At 40.2% G+C, this 19,130-nt stretch overlaps 1 protein-coding gene across 14 annotated transcripts in view; it reads left to right on the top strand.

Moving 5' to 3' along the window:
- The window catches only part of PARD3 (par-3 family cell polarity regulator), a 437,461-nt gene that overhangs the window by 415,649 nt on the left and 2,682 nt on the right, over positions 1–19,130 (top strand). For all 14 annotated transcript variants that reach the window (XM_068146264.1, XM_068146259.1, XM_068146253.1 and 11 more), the window contains 2 exons: positions 4,227–4,347; positions 15,475–15,602. In XM_068146264.1, coding sequence (XP_068002365.1) covers positions 4,227–4,347; positions 15,475–15,602 — 249 coding nt within the window. The remainder of the gene's footprint in view (positions 1–4,226; positions 4,348–15,474; positions 15,603–19,130) is intronic.

The raw sequence follows: 19,130 nt of genomic DNA, 5'->3' as shown, positions 1-19,130 counted from the left end.
TAAAAATTAGCTTAGGTCATATCTTCAACAGACTTTGTATGGATTTCAAGTTAAACTCCTTCCTTCTTATTAGTAGTCCTGAATTCTTTGAGGTGAATTTACCTTCAGTTTTTAAGTTCAGATGAATGAAAACCTCAAACAAAACATGGTACATTCAATTAAACATTTGAGGACTTGCACCATACATCTGCAAAAGCCAAACAGGATTTTAAGCACGAGGAACACCTGCAGCCCTGCATCCCAATCTGTTGATATGACCCTGCCTCTTTTGAATGAATTAATCCAATAAGTCAAAATTCATTTTGCTTTAGACTTGCTACAGACTTTTCACACTGGATATAATTTGTTTAGATCTGTCCCAAGGGGTAATAATGTGACTTACGCCAAGAGTTGTAGATAAAACAGTATCTCAGAGCCTGAAAAGGAATAAAGTTAGGTTTGCACTTTTGACTCCAAAATTTTATTTGTGACAGCTGTTTATTGTAATTATGATTTTTGCATTTCTCTCCTTATGGAAGTAGTAATTGTTGGCTGGGGGTTGAATGAGCTATCAAGCGAGAACACCAAGTGTTCCCTGAGTGCAGTGGGAGACATGAAAAACAGAGCAAAAAAGCACTAATGATGAAATTTACTGGATGAAGAGAGGCATGAAAAACAGCTGGAGACGGCATGGCAGGCCAGGATAGAGATCTGCTGGTGGGAAAGTTAGGGCAGCTGACTAATTTAGCCTTGAGTATCAGAAAAGGTTGAGAGGAAAATGGAATCAAGAAGCAGCTAACCTGAGTTTAAGACCTCAAATAACCTTCTCTTAAAGGTATCATAGCCCCTCCCTAACTGTTTGCCTTTTCCTCTTCTAAATAAAAATATTGGGATTTTAAATTATTATTCAAAACCTGCTGAGTTCTCCTCACTTTCTGTGTCTCACAGATTTCTTCAGTACAAAGAAATTTGAGCAGCTGCAGAAGTAGATTTGTCTTTTAATGTAGCTTTTTGTTTTCTGTGAAGTAGGCCTTTTTTATGATTCAATTCTTTTGCCATTTTCTAAATTTGGGTCATGTTCCTTGCTTATCATATAGAATAGAAATAATGTGAAAAGATTTATCTTATCTGCCATTAGCAAACCTTTTAATAACTTTGAATAACTGTTCTTAAGTCAGCCTTAGACCAAGATCTTCTGAAGTCTGGGAACAAGTTAAATCATAAATGCAGGTTCTTCCTTGCCCTTTCTTGTTCCATGTCTGCAGTGTAAAGGATGTCAAATTCATGCATTTGCTGTTTGGGAGGGTACATATATTTTGGCTTCCTGGCATAGACACTGTGTGTTTTCTTGCTGCTCCTCTGTTGATGTAATTGTTTTAATGGATAATAATCACAAAATGTACAGAAGTCCTCAGATGTATAAAATCCTTTCCAGTGGCCCCTTTTGGGGATGGTAGAGTGTCTCTGTTCTTTATAATGCACAGGATTTAGTTCAGTACTTTTAGGGTTCACCTCCTGTGTTTCTTTGCCAGTGGATAACTGCTCCAGTGTCAGTGGTTCACTGCCATCCCTTAGAGTTTGAAAACAAAAACTTCATTAAGGAAGGCTGATTGCTTACTGGTTAGTTGATTAGATGGTGTTGGGTGATAGGTTGGACTCCATGATTTCAAAGGTCTTTTCCAACCTGGTTAATTCTATTCTATTCTGTTCTATCTTGAGTACTTCAAGCTGTCTACACACAGTGCTTTTCTAATAATCTTGTACTGAAGTTCAATGCCATATCTCTCTCAGCCATATATTCTTATACCTGAAATACTAATATTTGAAGTAATTTGTTACAGTTAAGTGCAATTTATCTTGCAAAAATCACTATGTAGAAAGTATTGAGGTCTGTGGTGACAGATTGCACTCGATGATCCTCGAGGTCTCTTCCAACCTTAGTGATACTGTGATACATGTTTGCTAGATGCAGCAGTTTTAAAAATCAAGAGGGCATTTTGAAATATTTTGTGTGGCTTGTACTGGATTATGATGATAGCATTTAAAATATGCATGGGGGAAAAAAACAACAAACCCAACAAGTGGCTGTATAGTAAAGGAAGACATTTACATAACATAAAACTGCAAATGGAGATAAGCTGTTCCACAAAATTATGTTGAATTAAGGGAACAGAATTAGCAACACACCTACAATGAAGTGGAAGTTTTGAAAGTGCCACAATATTTCATTCCAACCTGTTCTAAATAAAGCTTTCTTTAACTACTTTTCAATGTGCCAATTGGCACATAGAATTTGACCTACTCTCTAGATACAGCATTTCTTAAAGCTCCCAGTTGAAAAAAAAAGGGGGAGGGGGAGGGGAGAGAGTGAAGAAAACACTTTGCTAAATTCAGTTTCAAAGAAAAGATAAAAACTCCAAGCCTCTTCAAAACTTAGCCTTTGCTGGAACCATGCTTATTTTGTTTGTTTTGCCAACCAAGCTCTATTTAGTGGCACTGACATGAGTGGGAGGTAACATCTCAAACACCTACAGCCTCCAATCCGCCCCATTTACCTGTCCCAAAAGATATGGAAACCAGTCAGAAATGGACTGCAGAACACATAGCTATTGAAGCGAGTCTAGAGGAGAGCCACAAAGATGATCCAAGGGCTGGGACACCTCTGCTGTGAGGATAGCCTGAGGGAACTGGGGTTGTTCAGCCTGGAGAAGAAGAGATTCTGGAGGGACTTTAAGCTATTTTCCAATAGCTGAAGGGATCCTACAGGAGGAAGCCTGAAGAGGGGCTTTTCAAAAGGGTGTCTAGAGATAGGACAAGGGGGAGTAGTTTTAAACTGAGGGAGAGCAGGGTTAGACTGGATCTTAGCAAGTTCTTCAGTGCAAGGTTGATGAGACTCTGGAATAAGCTGCCCAGGGAGGTTGTGGATACCTCCTCCCTGGGGCTGTTGAAGGCCAGGTTGGATGAGGCCTTGAGCAGCTGAGTCTAGTTGAGAAGTGTCCCTGCCCATGGCAGGGAGGTTGGAGTAGATGATTTCTGAGGTTCTTTCCAGCCTAAGCCATTCTGTGATCTGTTTTTCATATGAGAGAAGACATGGGATATAAACTCACTGTGTTTTATTGTATCCTGTGTCTAAGAACAGGAATCTATGGAATTGTTTTTTGTTGCCTCCCTGAATACTTCTCTTTTCAAAGAAACAACTGACCATTCTTCATAAGCTCTTTTGAAATAAACTGTGAAATGCAGAGCTTTAGAAGGCCATAGTAAGAGATTAAAATGATTCTGGTTAGTCATGGTATAATATAGCTGTTTGTCAGGCTTCCTGTGGTTCCCACATTGATGTGTTTGAAACATGCTGGGAGTTGTAGGAGTCAGGTGTGAGCTTTACAACTGGGGGAATGGAAACGAGATTCATAAATACCTTCTCTCTCTGCCCCCTGAAATAAGCCATTCCTGGGCAGATTTTATTGTGGTTCCACATAAACTTGTGCTATGGAGAGCAGATTACCTGTGATATAGTGTAAAAATTGATGGGTTTGAAGAATTTCAGGGTTTGGTTGTGCAGTTGGAGTGGATTGTGGGTCTGAGCCCCCTCCAGAAGACAGCATCCACAAGATCTGCCGACATTGGGCTGCTGCCTGGAGACATTCCTGCACACCACACCATCAAATGGATTGTGTTTTACTGGCCCCCAAGCCTTTCAATGCTTTCAGACTCATCAGTTAGAAAGACCTCTTAAAAACAGAACCAAGGGATAACAGGGTTTTATTGACTGGGGGGGAAAAATCAAATTTTATATAGGTAGGGCCTTCAGACATTGTAATGCATTTGATATGACTAAAGATAGGACAGCACTGCAATTTATTGATTGGAGAAAAGTATCTTTCATGTTTATTCAGTAGCAGAGATCATTAGAACTTTTCTCTTAATTTCCCTCTGTGGTAAGTCTGACACTAACACATGCATTCTGCTTCATTTCTAGAAGGAGCATTGACTGAAAAAAAAAGCCAGTAACTTTTGATAAGTTTTAGGAATAGCTTCATTCATCTTTTCCTTGCATCAGCTCAAGTTTCTTTATAAGTCAAGCAGCATTAATCATCTTAAAAATACTAAAGATTTTTGTACTAAATTCTTGGAAATTATTTTTAAGTCTGTACTTCTGCACTATAGTAACAGTCCCATGCTAAGAAATGACAGGCACAGATGGCAGTTCCTAAGTATATTGATCATTTCCATCCTTCCTCTTTTAGCAACAGATCAACCCCTAACAATCATGACCGGATACAGCGCCTGAGACAAGAATTTCAGCAGGCAAAGCAGGATGAGGACGTGGAAGACAGGAGACGTACTTACAGCTTTGAGCAGCCATGGGTAAGTGTGTGGAGCCCGCTGAACCTGGAAAGCTTGGCCAACTCCTGCTGTCCCTGGCTGATCAGCAGCAGACCCATAGGGATTCAGGGCCCTCTGCTTCCACACTTATGCCCTTTCTGTTATCCTCATGTTTGGTTCATCGAGGCTCATTAGATTCTTCAACTTCCTCAGCCCCCTGTCCTGTGTGCATGTAGCATTATTTGCTCTGTGTTTAGACCCTCAGTTCTGTTACTTACTACTTGGATATGCTTTTTGCCTCAAAAGCATTATCAGTTATACTGAAGTTTTTTAGGAAAATGAGAATAAAACACACACTAATGATAAATTGTTTAGAGGGAACATGTAACCTTGTAAATGGTGTTTTCTCTGAAACAAGATCACTGTTATACACATAAATCTTTCCCTTAGCAGGGAGAGCTATGTATTTTCAGAGTGAAAAAGGAGCTATACACATAAGAGACTGTTTCTTAACCGTACCCCTTTGCCACTTGTATTAGCCAAGACAGTTCTGTCTTGAGATATACATCCTAATTGATCATTAAATCCTGTTCAGTCTGATCTAGCAAAGTGATACAATTATGTAAATCCATGTGCTTATCTTGTTTAACGTAATTGAATGAATCAGTGCTGCCTTTTAATCAATTATGTATCCTAAATTAGGATCCTTTAAATACGAGACAAATATTGTATTGTATTTTGGTTTAAAATTCCACAGTAAAGACAGTGAACAATTTGTCTGCACTTCTAAAAAGGAGGGAGCTGGATGATGACAGCAGTAGAAACTCTCACAGCTTCCTCTGAAGCTGATATGGGTGATGGCTTGTTGTTACTTATCTTTATAATGCACACGAGACTGAGGTGGAAATAGCTGGAGATCTACATCTGTGTGTATTCAGTCACTGAGGACAACCTAGGTAACATCATAACGCACATGGCATCTTTGTTTGCCTGTACATAGAAGTCTTTTTTACTTTTATTGAGTCTTTGTGTCCTCAGCTGTCCTAAATTCACCAGCTTGAAGCTGTGGTACTTTTGACATGCAGCATGGAGAGGAGCAAAGGTAAATGTATCCCTGAATGACCTAACACTGCTTAGCGCAGGACATAGTCTTCTTTTTTTTCCCATGTTAGGAAACCTCTAACCTTCTCTGAAACTGAATAAATAAAATAAACATTTATTTTATGGCCAGATGTTTTTGATACAATGTGGTGAAGATAATGAGATAGCTCATCACAGTTCTAATGTAGCAGTTTGGGGGTGAAAGGGGACAGGGTGTAGGAGGTACTTTCCATTATCCAACTGCTGTTTAGTCTCCAAATGAGTGATCTGGGCAGCATTCTTGGGAAAACTGTATGAGAAAAACTTGCACTCTTGAAGATTTGGAACTTAACTACTGAAGGTCATGGGGGGCCAAATTGCTGTATATCTAAATGCCATAGCAACTTTAGACAGGCAACTTGGCTTTTATTATAGTTTCTTGTAATGAGCGAGGAGGGAATTATTTAGATGACAGGCTGATTACCTTAGGAATGGAATAATTTCCTAAATTGTGGGTCAGAACACTGACCTTTCCTTTTTCTCTTATTCAAACAAATGGGATCTCTCTATTTACTCCCCTTCTATAGATCATGCAAATGAGCTCAAAGTGACTAATTCCTCTTAAATGTATTAATATTAATTCTGAAGCTTATTGTTGCTTTTGTAAGAGCTGCTCTGTTGCTAAATACATAGGTGACCAAATGTTTTATTTTAGATAAGTACTTTAGAAAAAAAAAAAGGCCCAGAGCATTTGTTAATTATAATTATTTTATTTTTTTCCCCATCCTGTACTCCAGTCTTTCAAGCTCACAATGCTTGGAAAGGGTAAAGCAATGATCTCATCCATTTCAGCAGTTCACAGTCGTTGCAGTGTTAAGGAGCCATAACCTTCTCTCTGAAGGAGTGTGTGTTACTTTAACATACTGGTCTGAAATGATGGACTTTAAGACATCCCTCAAAACAGATCCAGATGTATTATTAAATACCAGTGACACAGAAAAATGCAAAAGTGGTTTATAATACATGTGCAGGAAAATGCTTAGATGCATTCATCAATGTCTTTTCAGTCTTCTCCATCTATAGGCTGCTGGTTACAAACCACAGCAGTGAAAAGTGCACCTGTACACGGACTGTTGTTGAAAAGTGTGTTTTCACCTGAGGGAAATGGGTTACACAGTCTACATAAACAAAAGGCTTTACATCCAGAGAAGCCTCTGAGCCACAAGACAGCAGCCAACTTTGACCTGGTTTGGCTAGAAAGAGGAAAAGCCCATCCACCAAGAAGTGTGTGCTATGAGGTGATAAGTAGTTTGTGTTTTTCATTAACAGGCTGATGGGAGGGTTGAGGATAGGGAACAAAGTGCTGATGCCATTTGAGACTATTGGTTACTTTAAGGAGGTGTAAATGAACACAGAGTTTGCAGTATGAGTAATTGATACTGACTGAAATCTGGCAGCACTGAGGCTATTCCAAGGAGCTCAACAGCTCAAAAACCTGCCAATATATTACCAAAATGATCCTGCAAACGTCACCAACTCGAATCCATCCCAGACTATTAATGGCCTGTGACACAGGAGTCTGGTTACCTGTGACAGATGCCTTCATTCTCCTCCATGGGTTGGAGGAAGATCACCGTCACATGGACTGTGAGCTATACAGGGGGCAGAGACCTGCACCTGACCCCATCCCTTTCTGGATGTGCCCATCAGGTGAAGGTTATTTCTGTGCAGTGTGACAGAGCTGGACTTCTTGCCTGGCTGTAGTCACCCTGCCAGTAAACAAAATACTTGACTGCCTACGAGTGTCCCTACAGCATCAAGCAGCTTAACAGATACAAAAAAAGTGCTAGTGGTGGAATGAGGTGACCCTGCCTGTTAAGCAGCACATTTCTGCTCAAGGCCATTTGAATAACACACTGCTGAGATTTAATAACTGACTAACTGTTGCAAGATCAAGCCATCTCTAAAATCCACTAGTTCTGCAAATCCACCTGTGGAGTCAAAGCTTTATGAAAAGATTTTTGCATTTGCTTATTCTAAGATAGCTTTCACAGGCTTCATAACCTTATTTTATTTTTTCTTAGGTGGCTTTTTTTTTTATTTTTCCTGTTTCAAAAACCAAGGTACAAGAGGGCTTCGAGGGCACTGTCCCCCACAGCAGACTGCTGTCTAAGCTGTCAGCTCATGGCTTGGACCACTACACTCTGTGCTGGGTTAGGAACTGGCTGGAGGGCCGGGCCCAGAGAGTGGTGGTGAATGGTGTCACATCCAGCTGGCGGCCAGTCACCAGTGGTGTGCCCCAAGGATCAGTGCTGGGCCCCATCCTCTTAAACATCTTCATTGATGATCTGGATGAGGGGGTCGAGTCAGTCATCAGCAAGTTTGCAGATGACACCAAGTTAGGAGCAGATGTTAGTCAGTTAGAGGGTAGAAAGGCTCTGCAGAGGGACCTCGACCGACTGGACAGATGGGCAGAGTCCAATGGGATGGCATTCAACAAGTCCAAGTGCCGAGTGCTGCACTTTGGCTACGGCAATCCCATGCAGAGCTACAGGCTGGGGTCGGACTGGCTGAAGAGCTGCCATACAGAGAGGGACCTGGGTGTGCTGATCGACAGCCGCCTGAATATGAGCCAGCAGTGTGCCCAGGTGGCCAAGAGGGCCAATGGCATCCTGGCCTGCATTAGGAATAGAGTGGGCCAGCAGGAGCAGGGAGGTCATTGTGCCCCTGTACTCTGCTTTGGTTAGGCCACACCTTGAGTCCTGTGTCCAGTTCTGGGCCCCTCAGTTTAAGAAGGACATCGAAACACTTGAACGTGTCCAGAGAAGGGCAACAAGGCTGGGGAGAGGCCTTGAACACAAGCCCTATGAGGAGAGGCTGAGGGAGCTGGGGTTGCTTAGCCTGGAGAAGAGGAGGCTCAGGGGTGACCTCATTGCCCTCTACAACTACCTGAAGGGTGGTTGTAGCCGGGAAGGGGTTGATCTTCTCCCAGGCAACCAGCACCAGAACAAGGGGACACAGTCTCAAGTTGCGCCAGGGGAGGTTTAGACTCGAGGTGAGGAGGAAGTTCTTCACCAAGCGAGTCATTCGTCATTGGAACGGGTTGCCCAGGGAGGTGGTGGAGTCACCGTTCCTGGAGGCGTTCAAGAGGGGATTGGACGTGGCACTTGGTGCCATGGTCTAGTCATGGGGTCTGTGTTGATAGGTTGGACTCGATGATCCTCAAGGTCTCTTCCAACCTAAGTTATACTGTGATACTGTGATAATATATGCCTTATGTTGCATGGTGGGGGGGAATCCATTTTAATCCTGCTCTTGTTCATTCCAGTCAAGAATTTGCAGAAATGTGTATCTGGGCACATAGAATTGTCTGATAATATTTAAGGCCCTTGCTGTTGCTATGACATTTTTATAATGAGGCAGGACTGGGTTTTTTTTACAGCTGATTTTTCTGTTTGGTATCAAACCTGAGTCTCTGGTTTTTGTTCCTTTTCGGGGCAGTATCCGGTCTGCTGATGTCTATGCTTCCTTGCAACAGTGCTAGAGTTTGGGGGATTTTGGTTGCAATTTGTTCTGTATCTTGTCTTTTTTTTCCAATTGCATTTTACTAAACATATTCCTACTTTCAAGAACAAAAGTACAGCATTCTGGCCCCAAATATCATAGGAGTGAACAATCCAGTTTAAGAAAAGCAAAAGAGCATGTTTAACCCATCAAAAATGTTACAACTGTTTGCTACTCCTGCTTGTAGAAGCATGTCAACAGTAAAAGAAAACACAAACCCAACCCCCAAACATGTAGAAAGGACAAAAGTAATTTATTTCTTCATCTATAATTAAAAAAAAATCAGTGCTAAAAATGGAAAGTGGCAAATTCCATTCACATATACATTCATCTCCAGTCACTTGTTTGGATGGTGGGAGAAAACTGGTGTTGAAAGAGCAGCTAAGCAAACTCTACTTCAAATATTTAGAAGTCACATAAAAATATTATTTTTCCTAAAGATAACATCTAAGCCGGTCAAAATAAATATGCTACCTTGACTTGCCTGAGTGTATGGTTATTTATGGACACAGATTTGTGACGGGTAAATAAGTGCATGATTTTCAAAGGGAAAGCTCCCGAAGTCCTGATAATGTACTTAAGCATGGCCTGATGCTCAGAAAAATTAGGGACTGCGCTTGGTTTTGCTGCTGTTTGTTGGTTTGTAGATCTTGTCTGGAAGAGAGATTCAAAGAAAAGAAAATTCTTTTTAATGTGGTTTTGGCAGAGAGGGACCTGGGGGTACTGGTCAATGGTAGGCTGAACATGAGCCTGCAGTGTGCCCAGGCAGCCAAGAGGGCCAATGGCATCCTGGCCTGCATCAGGAAGAGTGTGGCCAGCAGGAGCAGGGAGGTCATTCTGCCCCTGTCCACTGTACTGGTTAGGCCACACCTCGAGTACTGTGTCCAGTTCTGGGCCCCTCAGTTGAGGAAGGATGTTGACTTGCTGGTAGGTGTCCAGAGAAGGGCAATAAAGTTAGTGAGGGGTTTGGAACACAAGCCCTATGAGGAGAGGCTGAGGGAGCTGGGGTTGCTTAGCCTGGAGAAGAGGAGGCTCAGAGGAGACCTTATTGCTCTCTACAACTACCTGAAGGGAGGTTGTAGAGAGGCGAAGGTTGGTCTCTTCTCCCAGGCAACCAGCACCAGATCAAGAGGACACAGTCTCAGGCTGTGCCAGGGGAGGTTTAGGCTGGATGTTCGGAAGAAGCTCTTCATTGAAAGGGTGATTGGCCATTGGAGTCACCATCACTGGAGGTGTTTAGGAAGAGACTGCATGGGGCACTTGGTGCCATGGTTTAGTCAATTAGATAGTGTTGGATGGTTAGTTGGATTTGATGATCTCAAAGGTCTTTTCCAACATGGTCTGGTCTATTCTATTCTATTCTATTCTATTCTATTCTATTCTATTCTATCCTATGCTATGCTATGCTATTCTATTCTATTCTATTCTTACTCATTTCTTATCCCTGTATTCAAGTTCTTGACCTATTCAAAGCCATGATGATTTCTAAATAATCTAAAATTCTTTCAGGGAGGGAAAAAAAAAAGGCAAAAGCCTGAGTTTTATTGCTGTAATTTTGAATGTAACATACTAGTTTTACCTGGAAAAATGAGTAACAGCCTATATTTAAAGCAAACATTGTAAAGTTTATATCAGGCTGTAAATTATATATAATTGCTCAACACATTAATGAGAAAGAGAAGCAGCGTATTAATTATTTCTATTATTAATCCATTTCAAGAGTCACTTTCAGGATATTTTATTCAAGGTATGAGGCAATACCTAATGGAGCATCGCAGTAGATAAAGTATATCTTAGGGGCTAAATTGCTGCTTCTCCTACCCCACCCTGTTTCAGAGAGGCAACCAAAGTTATGCAGGGCAGCCTTTTCACAGATACTTTCTTTTCAACTGTGTCAAACTGCAAAGGATTTAATGAAATAGCAGCAATTTCTTGCTGAGATGTAGGCTCTGACTTTAAAATGTCATACTTTAAACTTTTTTTTCTCCCCACTAGTTTCAATCTACTAATTTATGTGAAACAGAAAGTGACTTTTAAATCATTCCAGTTGGAAACCATATTTATAGCTCACAGGCATGCAGTGCAGGTACATATCCCAGGCAGTGGTTTCTTTCTACCATCCTGAAGATTTTCTTTCTGCTGCTGCTGTACACAGAATGGGAAACTTTGCCCTATACAGCTTCCTCTATAAAAGCCATGAAAAGGTACAGAAAGGAATGGGATTTTCTTCTTAGATGGTGCTTGAATTAATTCACTCACCTGTTGGCAGTTTTTAAAAGGAATGTTGCTCTGTATTCTGTTCACCATAGCAACATAAACAGAAAGAAGGAAGTAAAAACAGGTTTCAGGGACATCTCCCAGAACCTTTGAATGTTTTTTGATCCTCTGAATTTTGATATATGGTTACTGGGCTGCTTGTCATCTGTGCCAAACACATTTGCACATAGAACAGGCATGGTCGTTTAATCTTATCTAATTAGTGCTCAACTAGAATGATCAGGGACTTTTGGGGGAGCCTTTTGTCTACCAACTTTCCAGGTGAACTTGAAACTTTTTGGTTAAACACAGAGTTTAAGCTGGGAAAAAAATAGCACATCTATTACAGCATTAAATAATTCTATTTTTTAATGAGTAGGAAAACACTAAGAGACTTGTTCCTTCAGTAACTTCTCTATTAACTGTTTCTTTGTCAACACAAAAGGAGTTCTAAGAGTCAGAATCCCATTTTCTCATTATGGTAGCAGACTATGAGGTGTGTCAGCTCAACTGATGGGTCTCCTGTCACCTAACTGGTTGCATCTGCCTGAAAACCCCAGTGCTGTAGGTCACCCCCATGATCTCTCTGTGGCAGCATCAATCTGTGCCAATCCTGGAAGATCCATGCTGCCACCATGCTGAGCTACCCTATGTGGGCAGCAATGCCACACTTCAGGGAAAGAAAGATTGTGGACAGCTACTGTTTTAACAAGGAAAGAGAAGAGAGGCTTTTATGCCCTTTATGGCTGAGAGTGCTCAGTGCAACACAAGCCATGGGGCAACATTCTCTGTGAAATGCCAAAGGTGGTGTTTGCATAAAGTGAGAAACCTGCAGAAACTTTTCACTTTGCAGCCCTGGTTTTCAATTAATGCCTCTGAGAGGAGAGCTGTGTAGTTTCATGCATCTTAAAGCATAGGTTTACAATGATCTTAAAAGGTCTTTTCCAACCAAAATGATTCTGTGATCCTCTGCAGAGTGCTGTTGAGCAATGCTGAATGCAATAGCTATCACTGCCACTTAATGTATTGTGGAAGGCAAGAACATACAGTTATTTGTATAATGCAGCCTTGGTTGTTATCCTGGCCTTGACCACATCCTGATTTAAAAGGTCAGAGCTTGTCATACAGCTCATTGCAAACAATGCCAGAGTTCTTATCAATCTGTGCTGAGAAGACTGAGCTGTTGCCAGGATTGTGGGATGATTTCAGGTTGTTATAATTGTACTTAGCCTTGTGCTGATACCAGTGCTCAAATTACTATGTTCTGTGTATTCCTTGCAATTGTTTTATTCTTGCTGTTGAAAGATGTCAAAATAGTTCAACCTTTTTAAAATTGCCTCTGTTTTGTGCTGACATAAATGGAGTGTGCATGGATATAGATGTGTGTATGTATATTTTATCTAAATGCATATATTAAAGTATACTTTGGGGATTGACACCAACTTATCAATTCTCTTTTGAAGACTAAGTTTACTCATGAGATCAATATTTTTGGTTTAGATACTATTAATTGAAAGCCTATTGAAAAGATAAGTCACTGTATGGAGATTTTCCTTTTTCTGAACAAGTTAAGGATTCAAAAAAGGAATACATTAAGCTGTTATATCATCATAACCGTACATCAAAGGCATTCACTATAGGATCACTGAGGGTTTTACTGAAAAGATTTGAAAGAATGACATTAATAGGATGGTTGAACAGCTCATTCTGGAGGTCATCTCTAAGTACATGGAGGAAAAGAAGATTATCAGGAGTAGTCAGCATGGATTCATGAAGAGCCCTTCCAACCCCTACCATACCTGTCTCTGTGTGTACTGTGTGTGTTATCTTATGAGGTATTTAATTGCATACAGAGGGAATAGTTGTGTGTCTCATTGCCATACTTTTGGTTGCTTGCAATCAGATAGCAGATTTGATTATATGAAGAGCTTATTGTAGATGTGAGCAACATGCAGACAGGACTTTAAATGAGTATCCTTTTTCAGATTAGTTAAGCATTGCAAATCCACTTAGTTTAACAGGGCATACAGGCATATCTTCAGAAAATCAGATAATGGATTTTAGATGTTTGTCTTTAGACCCAGATGCTGACCATTAGACTAAATTCTTTGTGAACTGTGGAAAATCTGGACCTGGCTCCCCAGATCCAGTCATTCTGGGCATGCACTGCAGCAGGCAGACAGGCGTGATGGTCTCTGCCTCTATTTAACCATTGATTCCTTTGTCCATTAAAAAAAATACCTCTGAAGCTACATTTTGATCTTAGTCCATTCATAGTCCATTAGGGCTTTCAATGCCTTTGTCACTTTAGTAAAGGCTTTTGTGGTAACCAACTCTCTGCACATGTGTGTGTACTTGCATTCAAGCTTTCTAGATGATGCATTTTAGTGTCTCATATAACCCTTTACTGAGCAGCAGCTTAATTCTTCCTCCACCTGTTTGGTAATGTAACCATTCCCTGTACTCTAAAATCCTTAAGTCTGCTGTATTTACAGCAAACTGAAAACAGTGGAAACTGTGTTTTCAATTAAAGAGGAATTCTGATTTCATATCGTATCTGTGATAACTGCTTTCTCATATATGACATAATGTAGCAGCAAGCTTTCCAACATTGTTAAAGTGGAACCCATGAAATAAGGAGATTTGGTCTAAAATCTCAGTTTAAATGTTTCTATTCCTTATGGAGGAGTTGAGGTGGGAACTTGTGAGCTTCCCTCTGGTTCTCTGTAAGCTGCTTATAACCACATTGGAGAGAATTCACAAATAAATCTTGTGATTTTCAGGTAATCACTCGCTGCCATAGCTGAGCCCTTCAATAAAATACCAAATGTCAGAAGACTCTCAATAAAGTCAAGAAAGTTTGAAATGTTGACATATGCAATAACTGAAACACTGTTCTGTATGTGTTGCCCTTATTTAATATAGTAGGAAATCTCCATGGAGGTTGTTGGTTTGGACATACATATGTACAGCTTATTCATCTCTAAGAAAATTTCCCACAAGGCTGTCACACAATCCTCTCTCCTCAACTTGTTGCTTTATCATAGCACTCCTAGAGCATTTTTCATTAGAGTATTTCACAGGGTAAATCTGTTCTGAAGTAGACATCAATGTTGCATTAAGGATTCTCCCAAGTTCTCCATTACTCATACTCTCTGCTTTCCTGTTCTGATTCTTTTGCACAATAACCTTCTCGTAATGGGAACTGCAGTTTTTCACCACATTTTATCTGTTAAGTGCAGAGCTGAGTCTGATGCTCTGTCTGAAGTATATTGTTATTGAAAATGAGGTTTCTAAAAATTGTGCACCTGTTTCAAATTTGTTGTTTCTTACTGCTTGCAGGTACTTGACTATATAGTAAGACAAAAGAGTTTATGTCACAAATGACAACTTTCGAGTTTCTAAAACTCGACTTCAATGCAGGAAGCTTTTGAAAAGCTTTTTATCTTGCAGATCACTGTGAGCCATTATGGTATCTTTCTGCTGCAGAAATTAGAATAGCAAAACCCAAGAGATGTTTGTTTTGAGGGAAAGCACAGATAAAGCTGCAAAAAATGCTTTAACAAAAGCAAGTCTGAGACAAGCTATTTCAGTTTTCAGTCCCAAGCTCAGACAAGTGGCTGTGCTCCCTAACCTCCCAGTGATTAGACTTACGTGTTTTGAATAGAACTAGTAACTTTAAGGAGGTAAAATAATGCTCAGTTTCTTTGTTAGGCGAAACATCGTTATTAAAACAAGAAGCCCAGAATGTTTTTTGACTTTAGTGGCAGCTTGAAAACACAAAGTTTGAAGAAATTGTTAATGTGAAACAAAAAGTGGTCATAAGCCAAAGTTTGAATCCAGCCGTTCTGCCAGATCTTGACTGGTAATGCTCTCTACCTTGAGCATACCGGTGAGGTACAAAAGAGCCACTGTGCTCCCTCTCCCTCAATCCTCAGTGGGCTGTAAAGCTTAGCATTACAATGGCTAGGCTAACCTACTGTGTCTGAAGATCAATCCCAGCAATTTAATTTAAATTAAGTGTTACTAGAAAATCATATCCCATTCTGGACCAATATTTTTTTCTGATACATCTGAGAAGCGGTAGGTGAGAAACAGAATGTCTGGCACAGGCCACTGCTATGAGTCAGAATTTAACCTAATTATCGTGAAGGAGCTACTTGAACCACCTGTTGAAACAAATCGAACTGTATGTGTACAACAGCAGTTTAAATGCTTTGGTGGGTGTTTTTCTGCTTTCTTTAAGAGATTTTCATTTTCATTTTGCAGCCAAACACCAAGACGTACTCACAAAGCGGCAGGCACTCAGTATCAGTAGAGGTTCAAATGCAGCGGCAGCGGCAAGAAGAAAGAGAGAGCTTCCAGCAAGCTCAGCGGCAGTACAGCTCCTTACCCAGGTATGGCACCTGTCTGAAGCTACTCTGTGGATACCAGCCTGAAGCTGATTTCATTTGTGGAAGGAAAATGTTGTATTTAGTGCAGACACTTTTCTTTAGAACTGATTTAAAGTGGAATGTATTCAGTGTGGAAGAGGCATAAAATTTCTCAAGTGAGAGCATGTGATAGCTGTTTATTTTAGGGGAATAACTTCAGAGCTGGTTTCACTGGGGTATGATGACACTCAGCACCCAGCAGAATTGAGGCATTAAAACAAAGCTATTCTTTGTGGGACACCATCCAGTGTGAATTTCTGCAATAGGAAAGGTCTCCTGAGTATGGCATGGGTTGTCCCCCTTTGGTATATCAGATGATTTTTCTTTCTGTTGCCTAATTCCTTACTGAGTAGACATTTTATGTGTGATGCTAATGCAGAAGGAAAGGGGAAAAAAATTAATCTCAAGACATCAAACAAAAGAATATGGAACTGAGAAACTCTGTCAAGAAAATCAGGGGCCTTCAACATCCCAGTTTATAAATTTTATTTAAGGTTCTAGGGCACTAACAATGGAATGCTGAAAATTAATGCACATCTTTGGGTTTTAAAATGAAGCTATTTGAGCAATGTATCTTTCACTTGATATTTAGCTTTAAGAGTTACTAAAACTTTACTCAACTTCTTGTGAATCAACTACCATAGTTAAGCATTATGCAAGTAGTCTTTGCATTTTCAAGTATCAGTGGCAGTGGTTGAATAGGGAATATTTTACACCAGAGGCTTGTGTCAATTCCCTTCCAACAAGGCTGTGTTATTTTTTGTGTGGTGTAGGAAAAAATGCTTCATAACAGCACATGTGTTATGGAGTGTTTCAAAACTCTCTTCATTGGAAACTACTAGAAGCCTCTTCTACAAAGTTTTCTAATCATGAACTCTTATCCTACCAATATCTTTGAAAATAAGACTGATCTCTCAGTTTTTCACATGCTATGACACCCTTCAGTGTTGAATTTTTCATGTTAAGTTTTGAAGGTGGGGAAGGAAATTGAGAAGTTACTGAAGGGAGGTTGTAGCCAGGTGGGGGCTGGTCTCTTCTCCCAGGCAACCAGCACCAGAACAAGAGGACACAGTCTCCAGCTGTGCCAGGGGAGGTTTAGGCTGGATATTAGGAAGAAGTTCTTCATAGAAAGAGTGATTGGCCATTGGAATGAGCTGCCTGGGGAGGTGGTGGAGTCACCGTCACTGGAGGTGTTTAGGAAGAGACTTGATGGGGTGCTTGGTGCCATGGTTTAGTTGATAGTGTTGGATGACAGGTTGGACTCAATGATCTCAAAGGTCTCTTTCAACCTGGTCTATTCCATTCCGTTCCATTCCATTCCATTCCATTCCATTCCATTCCATTCCATTCCATTCCATTCCATTCCATTCCATTCCATTCCATTCCATTCCATTCCACTGCATTTTCTTAAATTGTTAGTTTGTCATTTTGAAAATCTCTGTATTCCCTTTGCTTCTTATCTACCTTCCTCCTGAAGTCACCACACCTATTAATGCCATCTTGCTTTTTCTGAGATTCATAGAATCATAGAATGGCTTCAGCTGTAAGGAACCTTAGAGATAATCTGCTCCAACCCCCCTGCCATGGGCAGGGACACCTCTCAACCAGACTCGCTGCTCAAGGCTTTGAACACCCCCAGGAGGGAGGTATCCACAACCTTCCTGGGCAGCCTATTCCAGAGTCTCACCATCTTCATACTGAAGAACTTCTTCCTAAGATCCATTCTAAAGAAGTTTTCTTTCATTTTTGCTAGCAGTGCACAGACTAAGGGGAGGAACACAAATTCTAGTGTTGATTTTATGTTGAGGAGGTTGTCTTTGTTTTAAAACTATGGTCCTTGAAACTAAATTCCCTTATTCTGCTCAATTGCTGGTTGTATTTAAAGTCAGCATTGGAAGTCAGTTGCAATTTAGTTCCAGTGACAAAAATTAATAACTGTAAGGAGAAAATTAATCTACAAGAAATTTGGGAACCATTTAATTGTGTCATAGAAATAGTTGTTTTGAGAAGAGTGACTGAAGACATCACTCACTGTGGGTTTCACTGTGAGAAGTGGCTAGCAAACTGGCAATACAAGTTACTGACTAATTAATGATAATTTCATGACTTTGAGCACTCTGGGTATTAGAGCTGTGATGAGAGCAGACAGAATTTCAGCACCTGGGGCTATAGCTGAACACTGTAAATACCAGGATACTGCTATAAAAGCTGGGACACCCAGTTCTCCAGCTTTACAAGCTGCTCGTAACTCTGTGACTGATCTTTAAGGAAATCTTACTGTTACTCTGAAACTTAGGTCCCAAAGCTTAACGTTGCAACTGTGATTAAAGTTTGTGCACTGGCTTCATTCTTGAGCTTTGCTGCTTTTCATCTTGTATAGCCTGTAGGAGTCTTCTTTTTTTTCCCTTTGTGCTTTCAAATCATGAGTACTGAAGGCAAATAAACTCTTGAGTCTAATTTTAAAGGATTTTCCCAGAAAGCTAGGGAAAATGGGCCAGCTAATTTTGAACAAGTACCAGAAAACAGTCAGTAAATTAAATAAGTTCAGCTAGTCATCTTCTTGTCCCATGTGAAACTGTACAAGCTCTGTTTAACTCCAAGTTAATTTTCTAGTGCTTAAAATTTATCTTGTTCTAGATCAGAAACCTGACAGTTTCGTAGCCTACAGAGGTTCATTCAATTTGCTCTTGTTCCAGGGAGTGATAAAACGTGGCTCAGAAACAATATTTCCTTGGCAAAGCTGGATGTAAGAATACCAAGCACAGCTATAAAGATTTACATAAGAATTTACATTATGTTGTCGTTTAAACTGTAATAATTTAAATTCACCCTGAGTAACAGTTTTCATCCAGAAGTCTCAAAGTCTATTATGAAATAAGATGGATGTGGTCATTTTCAGATCACATGTGTGGAAAGAAGATTGCAAAAACATTAGGTGGCTTTTTACTCATGGTAGAACAATTCTCCATGTCTCATGTCTCTCCCCTGTATATTCACTGGATGAGGTCACGTTGTGTCATGTGTGTTGACATGACAAACCAAGCCAATTATAGACAACTGAATTATTTTCTTATTGATTAATGTCTCAATATATTTTGCTTTACTGCTTGATTCTCATGCACTAATTTTCATCTCAGAGTGGGCATAGCTTTTGCTGCAGCACAAAATTGTTTTACTTTATCTTCACCAATCTGATTTTAAATTCATAAAAGCATCCAGCAGCTTGATAGTAAATTAAAGCTTTTTCAAAGCCATAATCTGTCTTTAAAATAATGTGATGATTTATTGAGAAAAGAGATAAGAATTTGTAATTCCTGGATGTATTTGGTTTATTTATCTACCCCCTGGAGCCAAAAAAAAAGAGGGGAAAAAAAAAAAGAGGTTATCTCTGCCTTTTGTTTTATGAAGGCTATAGCAGTCTGGGAAATAGTCCTGATAGGACAAAATTCCTTAGTTCTGGAAATGCAAGGAAGCTACTCTCATCTGTGTAGC

The sequence above is a fragment of the Melanerpes formicivorus genome, unplaced genomic scaffold (assembly GCF_026170545.1).
Source record: "Melanerpes formicivorus ecotype bairdi unplaced genomic scaffold, bMelFor1.0.p_v2 SCAF_13, whole genome shotgun sequence".
NCBI classification, from domain to species: Eukaryota; Metazoa; Chordata; class Aves; order Piciformes; family Picidae; genus Melanerpes; species Melanerpes formicivorus.
The sequence above is the reverse complement of the archived record's forward strand: the minus strand, read 5'-3'. Positions and strand labels throughout refer to the sequence as shown.